Genomic DNA, 19,948 nt, shown 5'->3' on the forward strand with positions numbered 1-19,948 from the left:
TTGCATTTATTCCACATCTGTGACAGTAAAATTATTCATGCCATCACTGGCTGAAAGTCAGAGACATTTCTTAAGTCATTAAGCAAACTCTTTTTGACTTTCTATTCAGATGTCTACAGGTATATCCAAAGAACTTTTTAATGCTAGATTTTTAAGAATATCTGTATATGAATGCTAGCAGTTTTATTAACCGGATATATTAAATATGGTTCGTTCTAAAATACAAAGAAAGTTACTAGAAGCTGTACAATGTAATACAGATGTTTGGTATTACACTGAACTCTAAAATCATACCTACATTTTAACAGTGTGTTGAAGTGTTGAAGAAATAATACAAGAAAGTCTGCAGATCCTGGTGGCAGAGCCATGTATTTAGATTCTGTGCAAATTATATGACTTCCAAGACAAACAATACTAATGTTCACAGAATAAAACCCCAACTCCAGAGAAGTTCCACGTAAGTGAGGAAAATGTTATCAGTTAACTGTGTGGGATCTGGAAGTTGAAGCAGATAAGAAAAACTCTCCAGCTGTACAGCTGTTTCATGCAGTCGTTTGCCAAGGCTTGTAACTTCTTCTCCAAGACAAATGTTGCTGGGTCAAGAATGGGATTGAACACCCCCCACTATTTTGCCTCTCATAAATGTGCACAGCTCTTAAATTTCAACACAGAAAAATGAACCACTGAACATGAAGTCTGTCCTACAGTATACCCTTGTTAGACCAGTATTTACTCTTCCCAAATATAAAAATTACATGGTGATTTTGGACTACTAGAGTAAGAGTAAATGGGCAGTTACCCACAGTAATAAAGGTGTTAGTAGCTGGCTACGTTAAGGTTGGATTTAGTACTGTTCAACTACGACTTAATTATGTAGAAAAGTTATTAAGACAAGAAGCAAAATAGAAAAAAATTACAAATCATAGATCATAGAATGGTTTGGGTTGGAAGGGACCTCAAAGATCATCCAGTCCCACCCCCCCTGCCATGGGCAGGGACACCTTCCACTAGACCAGGTTGCTCAAAGCCTCATCCAGCCTGGCCTTGAACACTTCCAGGAATGGGGCATCCACAACTTCTCTGGGCAACCTGTTCCAGCCAAATGGCAAAAAGTACTTTGGTTGGACAATTTTTCTCCTGGTTCTATGAACATCTCTTGTCTCATCCTCTTACACAGAGCAAGGTATGCACTTCAATGACTTACCATCTTGGAACTAAAGCACATGTGGGTTTGCAAACACAGTTTCAGCTGTCATGTAAGAAACCCTTATGTAAGGAAACGTACAGGATTTTGAACAGATTTTGCTATTAAGCACCAAACCTAGCAGCAAGTTTTGGCAGCTTTTTGGAAGCTTTCATTTCCTAGTGAAGTAGTGCAGTATGGAACCACACAAAACTGGTTTCTTCTAGGGGCACCTGTATTTTGGATACAGTGAAGTATGAGAAAACTGGATGGGAATTATTAAATTGTAATTTGTCAGTGTTAAAAGAGCTGAACATCCAAAAGCTTGGCAACAGTAAACCTGTATTTTTTACACAGTAATAATTTAAGACTGTTAAAGCCAAGAGCACTCCTACCAGTAAGGTCAAACCAGCTCTTTCAGCATAACGGATTTTCAATATTGTATTTCGGCTACATTAAATGATGGCAAGAGGAAGTTAAGTACACAGGCTTTCAGCTGGTACACAAATTAAATAGAACAAAAGACACTAAGACTTTTCTAACTGGCATTTTGGTAAACCACAGTCCCAGAGATCCTCAACTGAATTGGGAAATCCAAGTTTGCAGTTCACTGGGGCACAGAGCAGCGAGGTTTGGCGATGCGGACAGACTGTACGCTCCCTGGGATAGTTGGTCACATCCAGCACTGCTCAAGAAACAACAGAAGCAGGTCTAATTCTCAGTTCAGAGCTAAGCATTTCTCACAGACTTGCCACACAAGATAATCTTGCCTTCTTCTGACTGTATTGCAAATGACTGATCTCAAGCCAGAGAAGAGGGCTGAAAAGACAGCCTCTGCATTCACCCGTTTCTTCCTTATGTTTGGCTACAAGCATCTATCCTATTCCAAATTGAACTCCTGAGGGGAGACACACAATGATCATTAATAATGTACTAAAATCTCTTGCACAGGACATGGCTTAGCACTACCTTCTAGAGACCAAGGAAAACGTAGGTGATACCAAGAGACTCCAAGAAAATCTTTTTATCTTTTTTTTTGCAGCCATATGAATATCAAACAAACAATGTAGATCTACTCTGCCCTGAAGATCAAGCTCTGCTGTTTGAGCAGATTAAAACCAACAAGAAATTACAAATCATTCTTATGAAAATACCTATTGACAAAAAGGCACATGAGAAAAAGACATAAATGTTTGTTTCAATCTACTCGTGCTACTGAACTGGCTCAGAGATTGTGTTATGATCATAACTCACAAGCCAAGTAGAATTTGGCACCAACAAATATTGTCAAAATTAGACTACATTGAAAGATCAATAAGAAGGAGATCACTTATTTTTTCCCACAGCACCTTTGAGATTTTAAAATTCAAGACTTCAGGGAACCAAAATTAGACTCCAGAGGGTTTTTCAAAAATCACCACTCCTCTCCGAAGTTTGTTTCTGTGAATGTCAGGCCTACAGACATGCTGAGGTCTTGAACGCAGCAAAGAACATACACTGTTTCAGGCAACAGAAACTATTTCTCCTTGCTCCATTACAATCTCATACAAGCCCTTAATAATCAGCTAAGGGGAAAAAAGTCTGCATGATTCTTTTACTTATCCTCAGATATGTGCTCTCTGATAAAACCAGAATCAAATGGTTATCCTCCTTCTAAAAGAAAGACTTCACAAAGCTTTGGATAAAACTATGTTAATTGAATAACCACTCTCTTTTTTAAATTTAAACACTACATGCTTTACTCTGGGTTCCACTTTTCCATCCTTCGGTATTAAGTAACTTTAAGATCTTGGCATGAATTTTTCAGCGTGTTTGCCATGGTGGCTAAAAGAACAGAATTCCCCATGTCCCAAAGCACACTTAACTCCTTACTGCTGTGTAGTGACCGCGACACATCACAACAGTTTACTACCTGTGGGCTCATTCTTGTAGTCATGCTAATACAACACTGCCTTTGTAATTCCATCTTTGTGAAAAATTAAGTCAGTTCGAATTTGAACAGCTGAAATAGTGGCCTTTGTTCAAGAGAGCCTCCAAAGACACACAAGTTTAAAATTATTTAACTCAAAAGACCCACCACATATCTGTGAACTTCCTGGAATTAAACAAGCACACACAGTGATACAAAATGGTACGCAGATGTCTGCTTCAGCACTGCTATGACGTCATTTTGTTACAGCTTGACTTGGTGATACAAAATGGTACGCACGCATCAGATGTCTGCTTCAGCACTGCTACGACGTCATTTTGTTACAGCTTGACTTCATGAGCTCACCCGAGTAATTCAACTTCAGTAACTAATTAACACAGTCTTCTCTTGTTCCTTTTTTTTATTCCCTCAAGGATTTTGTGTTTTGAGTTATCTTTCAGATGAAAGGAAATCTAGTCTTGCTACTTTCTTGGAACAAGTGTTTTTGTGCTGGCCAGCTTTCTGAACTACATTCACAAGAATTGCTTCTTTTGCCAGAAGAATTTGCAAGCTTTTTCACTCAGCAGCAGCACAACCATCCAAAATGCACAGAAAGCAGAAACAAGCTCTCTATAAACTTCAAGATATTTTGAACCAGATCCTCATGATCCACATCTATGTGTGTAATGCATTCTCTTTGAAAGCCTGCCCACTAAATCTTTTTTCTGCACTGCTGCTAGAAAAACAGTTTTCAACAGTTCATATGTTTTAATAATCAAAGCAACACCTCTTTCTCCTCCTCTTCCCACAACCACTGATCCTAAGTGAGGATCCTCAGGACCAGTCCTTTTACAATTGGCTTTTATGGCAAAGGCAATCATAAGCTGAGGCTACGCTACCAAGTTTTTCTGACCCAATTATGTTCAGTAGTGGTGTTAAACATAACGCTACCCAAAAGTTACGTGCACAAATATAGCATAGATGCAGCGATGCCAAAAGAAGGATGATTTTTGAAATTATCGGCACTGCTTCCTCAACAAGCTAGATAAGTAAAAACTCCTTCTGTCCACATCCAGCAGAGCTATGTTAGTGTTGTCGTCGCAGGAAAGATCCTTCTCACACAGCAAAGCTCAGCCTCTTTATTCATAAGAAGAAACTTAATAAAAATTGTCATACGGAACATTTGGATGAAATAGTTCTACAAATGTCACATTTTCACTGTTGTCCCCACCTTCCTTATTTCTTTTCGAAAAGTGGGTAAAGTGAACTCATTTTACTTTCAAATAACTAAAAAACTACAGCCCTGTATCCTGGGCTGTATCAGGAGAAGTGTGGCCAGCAGGCCAAGGGAGGTGATTCTGCCCCTGTACTCTGCTCTGGTGAGACCCCACCTGGAGTGCTGCGTCCAGCTGTGGAACCCTCAATATCAGAAGCATATAGACTGGTTGGAGCGAGTCCAGAGGAGGCCACGAAGATGCTCAGCGGGCTGGAGCACCTCTGCTATGGGGACAGGCTGAGAGAGTTGGGCTTGTTCAGCCTGGAGAAGAGAAGGCTCTGGGGAGACATTATAGCACCTTCCAGTACCTGAAGGGGCTACAAGGAAGCTGGGGGGGACTTTTTACAAGGGCCTGTAGTGACAGGACCCAAACCGTTCTGTGATTCTATGAAACTGCAGAAGGAAACGTTGATTCAAGTTTCTATTTGCACACCAAAAAAATTATTTGGGGAACAAGCACAGAAAATGTAAGACCAAAGAGAATTTTTGTGAAGTGAATGTAAGAGCATTGGGGTTTTCTGGGATTATAGAATACAGGTAGTATTCTGTAACATATACACAACAGACAAAAGTAATTGCTCTAACAATGACTAAATTTCAAGAACATAAAAGATTACTTCAATCTATTCTTATTTAAATGACACATACAGAAATCTGACACCAGATTCTTAAAACTACCTTAGATGAACAAACATAAGCAAAAGCAGATTTATATATGTTGGATAATGGCTAAAAATTCATTCTAAATTTTTAAAACATCAAGTAAAAGGAAGCCATCTAAAGCCCTCAGAATCCCCACAGCAGTTTCAGGCTCTTTTTCTCATCCTCCAACATTATCCATTCTTGCCTCCTTCAAGACTGAATTTCTACATTAAGCCTCCCTCTATTGCTGTCTGAAAGGGCAAAATTTCACCACCAATAAACAGGAGAAGTTTATGGAAATGCCAAATGGGACACAGTGTCTGGTTCTTAACTTTTGCACTGCAACTAAACATGGTTTAGATTTGTTAAGCCATTTTGAAAATACAAAGCCATAAATAATGTTCCACAAATCTCTTTCAGATGTTTTAGCCAGGCTCATTCTCTGAACTCATAGGCAATCAGATGAACTCCACAATGTTTAAACACTACATGAACTTTATAGAGAACACTAGAAAGCAGTATTTCGGTATGTGGACTCAAACATATAAATGATGAACACTCCTGAACTGAGTACTTTTAACTCCCAGGTTTCAAAGAGACTTTCTTACTGCAATCAATTCTGCAGAAATGATTGCTCTGTAAAAAAGAAACCGGATTTACAGAGCAAATTTCTCTGACAGTATCTACTGAAATAGAAGTTCAGCATACTGAAATATACTGAATGCTTAGTGTTGGATAAAATCCTCCAATCAAGTGTAACACTGCACAGTTTAGTCGGCTTTCTTGTTTTTGCACTGATGGCTAGTCTATTCTCCAACCATCGCATCTAAGTACACCGAAACTTGCCTTGGTCAAAAGCACTAGAAGAAGATCTTTGGTTATTGTTTACTGGTTTGTACTTTTGAAATGGCTGTGCAAATGTAAGTTATGTTCTGCTGCCATGCATTAAAGCCACGACTCAACGTCACCTTGCTCCAAAAAGGGTTGTTTTTTCTGTATTTCCCATACAAAGTAGACCCTTGCAGTAGGCAGATATAAAGCTATTCTATGCAAAACAGGTATTGGAGTTTTAATGCAGATATTCATGACTGCCATAATCTAATCCTAATGCAATACTAAATAAAGCAGTACACTTTTCATCACCAAATATTTCAATCGCTACCTTAAACTGTGCTAAAAATTTAAACACTGCATATAATTTCCATTTATTTCCATGACTTGGTACCTGACTTTAAGAAAGACTTTACACAGTTCAATAATGAATCACATATTTTTGTCGTAACTTACCTGTAACTAAATTAACACATTCCACATAACTCGATGCACAGGGAAGTGGTTCACCTACGACACTAAGTCTGTGTAGTGTAGATACTACATAAGCTTTGTAGGAAAAGATGGTTGAGAGTTTTAAATATGTAACTGGAACCTTGGATATAAGGGTCTGGTATTCTTTTACAGATTACATTTATTTTCTCTGCAATGAGAAGATTAACATTTTTTTCTGAATAACTGAAATTATAATATTAAAATAATTTCTATTTATTGTTCATTTCTACTTCAAACATTATTAACAAATAACAGATAAAAACATGATTATTTTCCGCAATACATTTATTCCTGTTTTCAATATTTTATGTATTAATTTCCCCTACCTGCCCCGTTTTATAATGTCTTGCAAACTGGTTAACCACACGATAGTCATTTGCGAAGTACTCCATCAGAATTGAGGGAACTTCAGCAAAATCAGTAGGACATCTGGTTCCTAGAGGTAGAATAATTGTACACATTAGCATCTGCTATTGTCATTAACACAAATAGTTAATGCTTCCCAAAAGGTTTTGCAAATTTCAGTTTGGACTTTTGGTGAACTTTAATGTTCTTTCATTTATTAAGTCAATATTTTATTTCCATAGCATTATTGTACATATTGCCAGAAAAGCTTCATTATAATCCTACACATTTTACTATAAATCACAAAGTAAAACAAAATATTTGAACAGCTGGGTGAGGCACCTTATAAAGCCCTGGATCACACCCTTTTTAAACTAAACCAGACTGCAGCCAAACTGGCCCTACATAAAACACCAAATCTATTTAAGTGTCCTAAACCTAAATCAAACTACAATGTAAATAAAACTCTGCCTTAATCCCATTCACCGTTATAATTTTTAGCTTTCATCTATTTGCTGAGCTTACTTACGCTTTATGTTAACCTCGCGTTATAAAACCAAGTCATTCATCCAAGGAACACTTGCAGACGGAAGACTTGTTCTAAGTAAGTGCAATGAGGTAATATCCTAGCAGTTAGTATTTTCAAAAAAGCACTTTCCCAAAAACCTTATTTTTATTCTGATCTTTATCAGCACCTTACACAACAGAAGTAGGATAACACATAAGCAAATCAAAGCTGCATTTCAAATTTCTAGATTCATGTTAGGGATGTACAAAGTTGTCACTTTAATAATGGACCCATTGGGTCATCACCTCGATCCCTGTCTGCTGGAGACAATATCAAATCAACATTCAAAACCAGTCTTAAACGTAAGTATGGCTTTTGCTTCTACTATTCTTTCTTGAAATCTATTTTTTAAAATCCCTCCTCTGTTCTTCACAAATATTTCTCTAATTTTTAATCAGAATTAATAATCTGCTTATACTCAATGTTTTCAGACCAACACTGTTTTTTACTTCCTAAATTGAGAGAAACTACATTCTCTCTCATCCATCACTATCTGAAGGCCACGTAAAGTCTAAAAGACTATCCACTGTAGCTCTTCTCCACACCTACTTCAGTTTGAATTCACCTTCAGACCAGAGACACAAAACCATGCCCAAGCATCACATGAGGTTTCACCAGTATCTTTCCTAGTCATTCTAATATTTATTGCTGTTAGTCATCCTGTGAAACAGATGTAGATATTCTCTACCTCATGATAAACTAAAATGGAAATAGCAACTAAGTTTTAAAAAAAAAAAATCTTATACACACACACACTGAGGCATTAAACAATCAATAAATGCATATAGTATAGGGACAGATTAACTGAAAAAGAAGCACATCTTAAGTCAAAAACATACAGTATTATCCAAGTTTTAGGCCCATTAACAGCAAAATGGGTTCCTGATTATTAATGTTAATATTAACATTATGTTAATCAGAAAATGGAGGCGGGGAGAGTAGGAAAGATGTCACATATTCAGTGCATCTCAACTAAGCCTGTATAATTTTTTGTTCTCACAACAGCCTGGAGTCATCTTGCTTCCACACTTTGCCACCCCAGTGTCTCAGGAGAGCAGATGGCCCCTAGCAGACAGCCCAGGGAAGGAGCCATTTGATTGTCACACATTCCAAACCCCCAAAAAAACAGGTTCTCTCCAGAAACATGACTGACCTCCAACACTGCTTTTGCAATGCTAGAGCTGGAGTGAAATCCGCCGGGACCCAGGACTGCCTGGAGCTAAGGCAATGCTGAAACCATACACAAGGGCTTATGGAAAGTCTGAGCCTCAAAATTAGCTGTTTCCTGCCCCTTCAAGACTTTGACATGAAGATGAATACAATTAATCACAAGAGAACCCCACCAAAGCAGTTACTTTGGGCATATAAGCACTCCTGGATGACAAGATGAGGTAGGCCAGAGGAGTGGAAGGGGTGAGAGAGAGCAGTTAATTGTCCCCATATACAGAGCTTATACTGCAAGAGCATATACAGTGTTCATTTGTTTTAACAATGTCCAGTAGTGACACACTTACAAACAGCTCAGCCTCATTGTAGGTGGATGACATAAGATAGAATATTTTGTCCCTGGGTGCGAAGTATCTGTTGGAAACTGAGATACCATGGACTTCCCTTTGTATCATTAGCATAAAACACAAAAAAAATCCTTCAGAGAAGGGAGCTACAATTTCAACTGTATGATTGTGGGTTTGATTTTTTTTTTTAAATAAGTAAATGTCTACAGCAAATGTGATTTCCAGCACGCTATTATAGAAGAGGAAAGAGGATATACCAAGCAGCTTTCAGGTAAGAAAAGTAGCATGCCACGCAGCTTTTGCCAGAACATCTTTGACCCATTTGCCACAACTGCAGACGGCCAGAACAGCCTACAAGCTGTCAGCCAATACACTCATTGCCACTGCCTGAGAAGAGGGACTGAAGGGAAAAAGGCAATATTCCTTTTCCGTGCATCCACTCCCCTGTGATTATATATTCATTCATGTTCATTTATGTATGGTAAAAAGGTCTACCAGTTAATCATGCTTGCAAATACAATACACTTTTAATTTACCAACTTTGATTTAATTAGAATCAACTAGAAAAGGCCTGGCTTTACAAATTTTCCATATTCCTAGCATATGCTCTTTGCAAGAACTAATTTACTAATTTGCCTTAATTCAATTTCCTAAATATTTTCCAAACCAGGATTAGTAGTGTTTTTACACTACATACAAGTTTAGCCTAATTTATTTTCAATTCTCCAATTATTCCATTATTATAGACTCTACATAAGGCAAACTTGCAAGAGTGTTCTTTGCAAGAACAAAGATCAGCAATACAGAAAGACGACATACAAATGCCTAATTCTTATTAGGAGAATAATAATATTCATGTGTTTTTTGTTTAGGTTTTAGATAGTACCTCGGGATCTGATACTGTATTTTCAAGCCATCAAAACGTAGAAGTATTGATATGACTCAACCACTTCTGGTCCATACCCTTTTTTTCTTGTTTTGAGGTTTTTTTTTTTTTCTTAATCTACTCCCTTCGTCTAGAAATTAAACTTTTAACTAAAACAAAAAGATCACTATTCTAACTTTCTTACCAGTGACATGTTGGTACCGAGTTCTTCCCAGCATAGAATGCATAGCGTGTCCCATTTCATGGAAGAGATTCTCCATCATTCCAGGACTCAGTAGCGTTGGTGCACCCCTTGTTGAATGGGGCAGGCTAAGCATAAGAACAACTACAGGCAACTGGTACTCTCCATTTTCTCTTAGCCTGCCTCCTCGAACTGTAAAGTGACAATCCTTTGCAAGATAAAAGCAAACGTATGGAGAGCCAACGTCATTATAACAATTATATTAAAACAATGATGAAATTATTAAATCCAACCTAAACATATACTCAGTTACACAAGTTGAATTCAATGATCATTAACAGCATCATTCAATAGCAGCTCGCTGTTTCTCCATCTTTATTATTTGCTTCATATTCATAAGGAAAGTACCTTATTCCATAAAGACCGTGTTGCTTTTTAGAAAATAAATTTTTTTTTTTTTTAAGAATTATTAAAGTCTCTCCATTTTTCTCAAAAATACAACCAGCTCAAAGAAATTAATGGCATACCAAATCCATAATTTATATATTAAGTTCTCTCCTCGTTCTTCAGCAGTAACTTCTTTATAAAATATACTGCACAGCACTCCTAATATATTAGGCAAAACAGAGTAACATATTAAACTAATGCAGATTTAAAGTTTGTCCACTTGCCACCTCACTAAAGGCAATAATCTGCAGATACTTCTACAGAGTGGGGTGTCTACTGTACTGCATCGTATAGTTAATATCCTGGCACTGGGCTTCCTGAGTGAGTGAGCCACAATGGCTGGAACCATCTACACTTTTAAGAAGAATTTTGAATAAAAATTTTCATTATGAGCTTTTACCTTTAGAGGGTATTAAAATTTCAGATTGTTTTTACTTATAAATAGTAGGCCAGAAAATACGTGTTTAAAAATCTACCGTTTCTCTAAACAGCATTCTACAACACTTCATAGTGCCTCTCAGTCTATAGAAGAAAAACTCTGAGTTCAGCTAACGTTTTTTAATGAAAGGTTACTCACAAAAATATTTTATCTAAAACCACATTTGAAATTACAGACTTTCCCTGTTTAATTTATTCTAAATGCAGATAGCTTTTACTGAACTTACACTGAACACCAACGGCCCTAACGCTACAGCCATTACTCAAATAAAACCCAGGCAGGAATCAGATCATAAATGTTACCTGATGTGGTTTATCAGGTCGCTGAAAGAAGTCACAATAGATGTATCCTAGCAAACCTTCAGTTTCATGAACCACAGCCTGAAGGGAAAAAAAAGTATCATTTCCACAGTGAAAGCACTGATAAGACGTGTAAATTGAAGAGACAGTATTTTAATCCAAAGACTTATTTATTATAAGTGACAAATAAACCGGGAATAATTAATGTAAAAATCTCCTGGCAATTTTAGTTGGAAAAAAATATACGTAAGTTTCACAACTTGTCCTTCAAACTACAGCCATTTCTGCATCTTATCAATTCTTATCAATATCTAAAGGGTGGGTGTCAGAAAGATGGGTCCAGGCTCTTCTCAGTGGTGTCCCGTGACAGGACTAGGGGCAATGGCCATAAACTGGAAAACAGAAGGTTCAACCTGAACATGATGAAACAATTCTTCACCATGAGGGTGACAGAGCACAGGAACAGGCTGTCCAGAGAGGTGGTGGAGTCTCCTCCTCTGGAGACTTTCCAAAGCCGCCTGGACTTGTTCCTGTGTGATCTACTCTAGGTGATCCTGCTCTGGCAGGGGGGGTTGGACTAAATGATCTCTAGAGGCCCCTTCCAACCCTCACCACTCTGTGAATTTCACTCAAAACTTATTAGTCACAGATTAGTATTAACACTGCCTCTAGCCCATATAACAGAAACTGATTTATCATAGGAATAAAAACAGAAAGAGTGAGGAGTAATTATAAATTGACCCACAGGATATAAAGAACAGCAGCTCTTGCTGGAGGTAGAAAAGTAGTGAAGAAGAACTGGTAGTGAATACACAGAGGGAAGAAAACAGGGGAACCTGGCAACCTGATGAGTAAATTATTGCCCAAATTTTAACTTCCACCCTCCCCTAAACAGAGGGCAGAGAAATAAAGATGTAAAAACCAAAAGACCAATCTCAAAGTAAAGATGACATACAAAATTAAAAAATGAGACAAAGCCATGTGACTGCTAGAATACGCACCTATAGCATTCTAGTCGTTTTCAGTCATCTACAAATTGAAACTAAAAAAACTAGCAGGAAGTTAGCAGTCTAACTTCCCTTTGTCCTTTAAGACGCTGGGAACAACAATACTTACCAACTTGCGCACATCTTCAGACCAAACCTCTCCTCTCTGTGTCTGTTCAGCATAAAGGGAGATTCCAAGGAGCTGACTGAACAAAGAGTTCAAACCTTCCATGCAGGCGCCAAGCGAGAAAAATGGACAGTACAAGCCAGGATCAATGTTGTACCTAATGAAATACAAGAATCCCAAACCATTCCGTTAGTTGAACTACATCAAGTACTGTCATAGAACATGACAAAATACACCAGATAAGCCTCAAGGCTCTTACTGAGGAGGTCTGGCTTTATTTTTCAAATAAAAAAATAAATCACAGACAAGTTATGGCACAGTACTTTAGAGTAACTCAATTCCTCAGATATTCAAATTTGGATACCAAACTCGTAGATGTTGACTATGATTTTCAGAGATGTGGTGAACACGTAGCTCAAACAGACCACGGCAACACCATGGGTGGCCAGGCTGTGGCTTTTCATCAACAAGAGTCCACTGGCACTCAAGTGGCATTCCCATGCCAAGGCTGCGCCGTGTGACTGATCAGAAAATGGAGCTGGCTTTGGCTGGGGTGTAAGCCAAATCCTCAGCCAGGGCAGGAAACCAACCAGTAAGCACTGCTGACTCTGCAGTCCCGTCTTTCGTCGGAGCAACAGAAACACCACCTCCCACACATGAATCCCACCTCAAGCTTTGGGGACTCTCTAAACCACATATGAAGTATCTTACGGCTTCGAGACAGGTAGAGATTTTAGTACGTGATGTGGATGGAGTTCAAACATGGCCACGCTTCCTAAGCCAAATATCAAACAACTACACTGCAGCACAGAAGACACACGTGGGGAGGAGGACACCGTGCATCTGCATGCACACACATAAACCAAGAATGAACAAAATACAACTATAAAAGTAATTCAGAGGCGAGACGTGACCTACGCTTGGGCTCAAACTCCCTGAGACTCTGACCCTAAAAAGAAAACAAACTACAAGTGTATCAAACAAACAAATGCTTTGCAAACTTACACCTTCCAACAAGCTGCTCAGGGCCACACAACTCTTACGAGATCACAGCAAAATCAGAACTGGAATCTGCTGGTAGTTGATGTGTGCACCCCAAATGGCAAAAATGTTCTTGCTCCCTACTTTCACATACAATGTCCAAGTGTTGTTATTTTATACCATTTTCTGGGGTCTCAGAGTAAAGACTGTTTAACTCTTGAGAATCACAGTGCCTCCCTTCTATCTTCTTTCATGCTCTTGTGCTTTTGCTTCTTAATGAAAGGGTAACCAGTCGCTGAAATGTAAACATGCATCAGCTTGACTACAGCATATAAACACCAAAGATGAGAACCATGCTATTTTAAGGCCTGTGATCAAAAGGCTTAGAGGCAGCTGTGAAAGAGTCAGCTAGTCCCTATCCACCTACCGACCCTTCCTTCCTTCCCACTCCCACACACAAAAGACCTAAAAAGCAACGTCCACTGGCTGCATTTGCCAGCATGCAGCCACAATTCACTACTCAGCTTCACAGCACTGTGATGCGCAGCAGAGTGGGGCTACTCCTCTAAGCCACGGCACTCAAAAATGTCAATGCATTTTGTTTTCTTGGTCTAGTATCCTTTCTATTACCTTTATCACATACTCTAGCAGCATTTCACAACATCTGTCAAAAATACAGGTATGGTCAGTTGCAGGATTTTGCTTATTTTCACGCTACAGGTACAAAAGGCTAAAAGGAATGTATTCTATTCTATTTTTAATTACAGTAGAGCATAGAAAATAAAACAGATTTTGCCTTTACCATGCTGACACAAGGTCTTCAAGATGCATAACGACTTAAATTCACACTCTGCATGCTGCAATACACACATTTTCCTTCTTAACCAAAAAGAGTCTTTATACCAAAGGAAAAAAAATTAGCACAATATAAATCATTTTAGATCAAGTTAGATAAAAAGACTGGAAGCAAGTCTCTAAAAAAAGAGAAGAGATTAGTTGTTTTCTACGTAATAAGCCACAAGAAATCTGGAGTATGAAGTATGCTGCTTTACACCTGGAGCCCCACAGAAGTACAGAACTTCAGTCTTGAACAACCTGAGATTTTTAAGTCAGTAATTCCTAAGAACTGCAGCTCCTTCAACAGTAGCACTTTTTGGGAAGCTGTAGTAAGTAAATCCCAGATGTCTCCAGACACCACACGGTGATCACCTTCTGCTCAGATTGTTACGGTGTAAACTCAAACCCACCACTAAGTGCTTCAGTCTCCACCTGATTTTGCTCTGAAGCTTTCCCTGCAGACAGACTACAAGACCTGTTAAAATCCTCCTTTTATTGAAAGGTGTTGAAAGTAACCCCTTTTAGCAGCGAGTTGTAACAACCTTCGTAATAGTTTAAGACTGTTTTTTTGCCACGTCACTTTAAAATCTTATACGATCATCACAGAATGATTGGGTTTGGGTTGGAAGGGATCTTAAAGACTATCTAGTTCCAACGCCCCTGCCATGGGCAGGGACACCTTCCACTAGACCAGATTGCTCGAAGCCTCATCCAGCCTGGCCTTGAAAACACCTCCAGGGAGGCAGGAACATGCTACATACTACTACGAATACTAAGTTGAGTTTCCCATTTCTCATTCAAACAATTGCTGCTTTAACCAAGGACTGACCATAAACTGAAAGTTAACTACAAAAGTACTGTCTCAAAAGAAGTTTACTACAATGTAAAGCAGGATTTCTCCACATATACCTCTCCGAGCTTGAAAATGTGATTATCCTTATTTTTAAAATTACATTTATTTCAAAATAAATTAAGGGTTAAATAGTAGGTAATTATATTCCTTTTGTATTGCTCAAAAATTACATAAATAAAGAAAGGACAAAAGTTATACATCACTTTTAGTCGTAATTCAGCCTTGAGTAGTAACCTAGACCTCGATCTCCTCAAAGCCAGTTCCAACGAGCAGCATTTATTAGTTCTGGCTCTGTCTCAACCCTGCTCATCCCACACTCATTTCTGCAGAGCCACTCAAATTTGCCGTTCCTGGTTTAGGTTCCAGAAATGTTTATTAATCCAGGTGCAGCACAAAGTCCACGTACAACACTATCACATAACCAGGGGAGGAATACAGACACACTCACGTGGTTTCATATGGAGATTGCATGAGGGCTCTTTGCAGGGCTCTATGCAGAGCTCATTTCAATCAGACCTGCCAGAGCTGTGCTGGCCATGTGCAAAGCCCATCACTCACCAGTTACGGTCATGGGCAAAACAGACTAACTTGGAGAACAAAAATTGATTTAATTAGTTACCAATTAAAACACGAGTAGAATAAGAGAAAAACAGATCTTAAAAACCTTCCCACACCCCTCCCTTCTTCCAAGGCTCAGCTTTGCTCCCAGTTTCTCTACTTCCTCCACTCCCAGCAGTGCAGGGGGACTGGGAATGGGGACTGAGGTCAGTCCATCACACATTGTCCTTGCCACTCCTCCCTCCTCAGGGGAGAGCTCCTCACATTCTGCCCCTGCTCCAGCGTGAGGTCCCTCCCACTGGAGACAGCCCTCTATGAACTCCTCCAATGTGACTCCTTCCCACGGCTGCAGTTCTTCATGAACTGCTCCGGCATGGGTCCTTTCCCTGAGCCGCGGTCCTTCAGAAGCCGACTGCTCCAATGCGGGCTTCCCACGGGCTTCTTCGGGTGCAGCTGCTTGCTCCGGCCTGAGGCCCTCCCCAGGCTGCAGGTGGGTCTCTGCTCCTCCATGGAGACATCAAGAACACTTTTTGCCTGTGATGGTGACTGAGCACTGGCACAGGGATCCCAGAGAGGTTGTGGTGTCTCCATCCTTAGAGATAGGCCGGGTGGCCCTGCTTGAGCAGGAGGGGTGGACCAGATGACCTCCAACCTTCCAAGCTCAGCCATTCTGTGATCCTGTGAAGATACCATATGGAGCCTAGGACTACGGCCACACAGCTGCAGTATGAGATGGATTCCAGCTTTATCGGAGAAGAGCAACATTTCATGCCAACTGCAAAGGATTACCACACTCAGCTAAAACACTGGATTAACATCTTTGCTGGGGGGCAGAGCAGAAGAACTCTGAAACTACTTCATGTTTCATTTTGTTTGTGTCAAAAACGCACACACATACCAGGAGGAAAAAGCAGTGATATTTCTTCATGAATCGCAGAACTGACATTAATATACTATAGGGAGAACATAAGTGCCTCTTTCTTCCTCGTTTCTAACAGTTCTTGAACATGTGCATTGTCCCTGTGAACTTACCCGATGATGAAGAGGATGGGGAGAAGGCTTTCCGATAGGTGTTTTGTAATACACTGTCACTATCCCAAATGGGGGCAGTGGGAATCAGTCTGTAATAGTTTTGTCTTTTGCAAAAGCACAATACGTATCCACCACACAGGAAAATAGCAGTAACAGACGATACTGGCTTAAGGCAGACTCCCCAGGGGAGCTAGTCCCCTACCCTGACTAATGTCTGAAGATGTCACAGTCTTGACATTTAGAGTATAATGAGGTCCTGATTAAACAACCACTTTAATAATAACTACATAAAGTTAATGTCGGTCACTTCTGGTAGAACATTGTCAGGATCAAACCTCTCCCACATTTAATCAAAGATGTGTGTTAACATCCCTCTTGCCAACGGAAAATTGCAAAAAAAGTTTTTAAAAACGATTTATTTTTATATACAGAACGCCAAAAAAACCCCAGTTTCTACTTCTGATCTCACTTATTTCTCCATTTCTGCCTTGCCTACTGCACCAGTGAACAAAGACGAAGATACTGAAAAATTATCAAATAGCACTAGTCTCGCATGACACAGACTGATATTTAAATTACTTTTTGGACAATCCTGAGTGGTGATTATTATAACTCATCTGGCATTCATTGTTTGTTTGTTTGCTAGCCACTGCAATGTCACAGAGGTTACAAAGAAAGTGGTTAAAATATGATAATATACAGCAATTTTCGCAATCAGATGATCATAATCAGAAACATGTTTCAAAATGAGTATCGGGTACTGGAAAAAAACCTACTGGTCCAGGAAGTGGAGAGTATCTCTTCAAAAATCTTTCTCTACTACCAGTTTCTACCCACTAAGCAGTAATCATTCCAGACACCAAAACACAGATTTAACTCACAAGTTTTGAATTTGGTCCCACCTCATACATGAACTCTTTTCACAAATCAAGTCAGATCAACTATCTTTGAGGAAAACCCAACCCCAAACTTACACTGATTGCAGAAAAACTTTCTTTTTGGCATTATTTACGAACAGAAATTAGTCAAAACCTCAGCTATCCGAAGCTGATGTCCTATAACCAAAAACCCAGTTCCAGGAGTTATTACCTGTAGGTGATCTTGCCTTTCAGTGGCATGCGCAAGCATATGACTGACTCTTTCCTGAGCCCCCACCTTCAAGATTTAATGCTACTCACTGCAGAATTAAAGGTGTTACACTAGATAAGATTAGAGAACAATAAGGGAACGGGAAAAAAATAATTTAAAATATTTGAATCTTTCCCAAAAAAAGAACACTCAGTAAGCAGAACAGGAAATCCTACAATCTCTACTAGATCTGTAAAACTGAAGTCTGGCTGGAGGGTGTGGGTGGAAAAGTATTTGGAAGAGTTTACAGACAAACTACATGCTCCCTTATTGAATATTCGTGCTTGATTCCAGGCACTCAAACGGTAGCAGCCATTAGCAACTTTATTGTTTCCAGATGACAGGAAAAAAAAGCATCTGTTGCTAGCAAATGATTACCCAGCCTCAGTTACAGCTTCAGCACCTTAGTGAAACTGCAAGAACACATTTCCAGGCACAGTATTTCAGTGTAAAAAAATCATGCTAATCTAACATAGCACACCTTGGCAGCAACAGGGACTGTGAGTGTGACAGCAAGCCAAATGTCTCTATCCTCAGCCCTTGGAATGAAATTTCTAAGCTGTTCAAGGGTCTTGGGTTGTATCTTCAAAACACTCTCTGACCCGAGCCAGATTATCTAAAAGACCACATAAAACTCCAAGATGAAGACGTCTTATCAATACACTCCTTGAGCACTTTAAACTGACCTGTAACAAAGACAGAGGTGGTCTTTGTAGGATGCAGAGCCTTTTTGAGAGCTGATCCAAGACTGTAAAATTAATTTCTCCTGAAGCTAAAGGGGAAACTCAAAGTTCACCATCTCCTATCCCAGGTGTATGGTGTTTCTTTGATAATTTTTTTTTCAAACGTGAAGCCAAGTGTATTTGAAAACGCACACAAAAGCCTCCCAACAAAACCCTACCAAAACAAGGCATTCCACTGCACTTTACTTCTCTATTGATAGAATGAAAGGACAAAACCTTGAGTTAATGAATTAACTGATAGTGACTGACTCCATATAAAAAGAAGCAGTGTTTCCAACGTACTACAGCTTAGCCTGCCCCTGAACTGCTCACTGGTCAGAGTGAAGCAATCTTCAGCATCTACATGTTAATAACCGTTGATGACCCTATTGTGCATGTATTTATTTTTATTATACTACATGTTAAAGGAGCAGCCACTTCAAGAATCAATTTATGCATGGTTTTCAAGCTGTTATCAACTGTGGGCTTGGACAGTTCCCTAGCTGTGTTTCTTTGTTTACAACAAATAGTAAAAACTTCAAATAAAGCTGCAAGAAGCAGCTGCTTTAACATAAGCACACTCTTACTGGTCACTCTTTGGCAAGCTGCCTCTACATTTACACAGCCAAGTTACAATTTTTATCTCCAACAGGAAATGCATTCAAGTATTTTTGGGAAAAGAAATCAGGAAAGAAGTTATCACGACCCATACTGAACCACGCTAACACGCATTCTGCTACCAGTAAAATTTCTGCTAAGGGTTACTGCTACTAGCAAGAAAGGTTAATGTTCTGGAGACAGCTAAATTCCGCATTGGAAACCAACTGGAGCTCCATTTGGCACAACAACTGCAGAGAGGTGCTTGGAGACAGGTTTTCTTGTATGCTGCAGTTTTCAGCTTGCTTGCTGCACCAGCTGAGCACACAGGCAAAATTTAGTGGAGAGGATGAAGCACATGGCCTACTAAGATCACCAGCAGAACATTGTACTGCTGTCTCCAAAGCTGGCAAATACATGGAAGCATAGTCATAGCACTTCCTGAGGAAGAAAGAGGATTCAGATCAGCTAAGCAAGCCAGGGCAAGAATCAAACATCTTGTTTGTGTGTTCTTTCACTAAAAATGTGAGTTCTGGGCCCCAGCAAGGTGATTCAGAGTGTTTAAAATAGGCACCTGGGATGCCTATCATAGAATCATAGAATGGTTGGGGTTGGAAGGGACCTTAAAGATCATCAAGTTCCAACCCCCCTGCCATGGGCAGGGACACCTTCCCCTAGACCAGGTTGCTCAAAGCCTCATCCAGCCTGGCCTTGAACACTTCCGGGGATGGGGCATCCACAGCTTCTCTGGGCAACCTGTGCCAGTGCCTCACCACCCTCTCCAGGAAGAACTTCTTCCTGATATCTAATCTAAACCTCCCCACTTTCAATTTAAACCCGTTACCCCTTGTCCTGCCACTACAGGCCCTTGTAAAAAGTCCCCCCCAGCTTCCTTGTAGCCCCTTCAGGTACTGGAAGGGGCTATAAGGTCTCCCCAGAGCCTTCTCTTCTCCAGGCTGAACAAGCCCAACTCTCTCAGCCTGTCCCCATAGCAGAGGTGCTCCAGCCCTCTGAGCATCTTCGTGGCCTCCTCTGGATTCGCTCCAGCTGGTCTATATCCCTCTGATGTTGGGGGCAACAACACCAGAGAAAGGCAGGCACAAATCTAATGC

At 39.8% G+C, this 19,948-nt stretch overlaps 1 protein-coding gene across 1 annotated transcript in view; it reads right to left on the reverse strand.

Annotated features, from left to right (window-relative positions):
• The window catches only part of MIPEP (mitochondrial intermediate peptidase), a 72,422-nt gene that overhangs the window by 32,550 nt on the left and 19,924 nt on the right, over positions 1-19,948 (reverse strand). The window contains exons 10-13 of the mRNA XM_010161070.1: positions 12,132-12,285; positions 11,019-11,096; positions 9,834-10,038; positions 6,663-6,772 (exon numbers count right to left, since the gene is read on the reverse strand). Of these exons, the coding sequence (XP_010159372.1) occupies positions 6,663-6,772; positions 9,834-10,038; positions 11,019-11,096; positions 12,132-12,285 (547 nt within the window). The remainder of the gene's footprint in view (positions 1-6,662; positions 6,773-9,833; positions 10,039-11,018; positions 11,097-12,131; positions 12,286-19,948) is intronic.

Source organism: Eurypyga helias, unplaced genomic scaffold, assembly GCF_000690775.1.
Source record: "Eurypyga helias isolate BGI_N326 unplaced genomic scaffold, ASM69077v1 scaffold2611, whole genome shotgun sequence".
NCBI classification, from domain to species: domain Eukaryota; kingdom Metazoa; phylum Chordata; class Aves; order Eurypygiformes; family Eurypygidae; genus Eurypyga; species Eurypyga helias.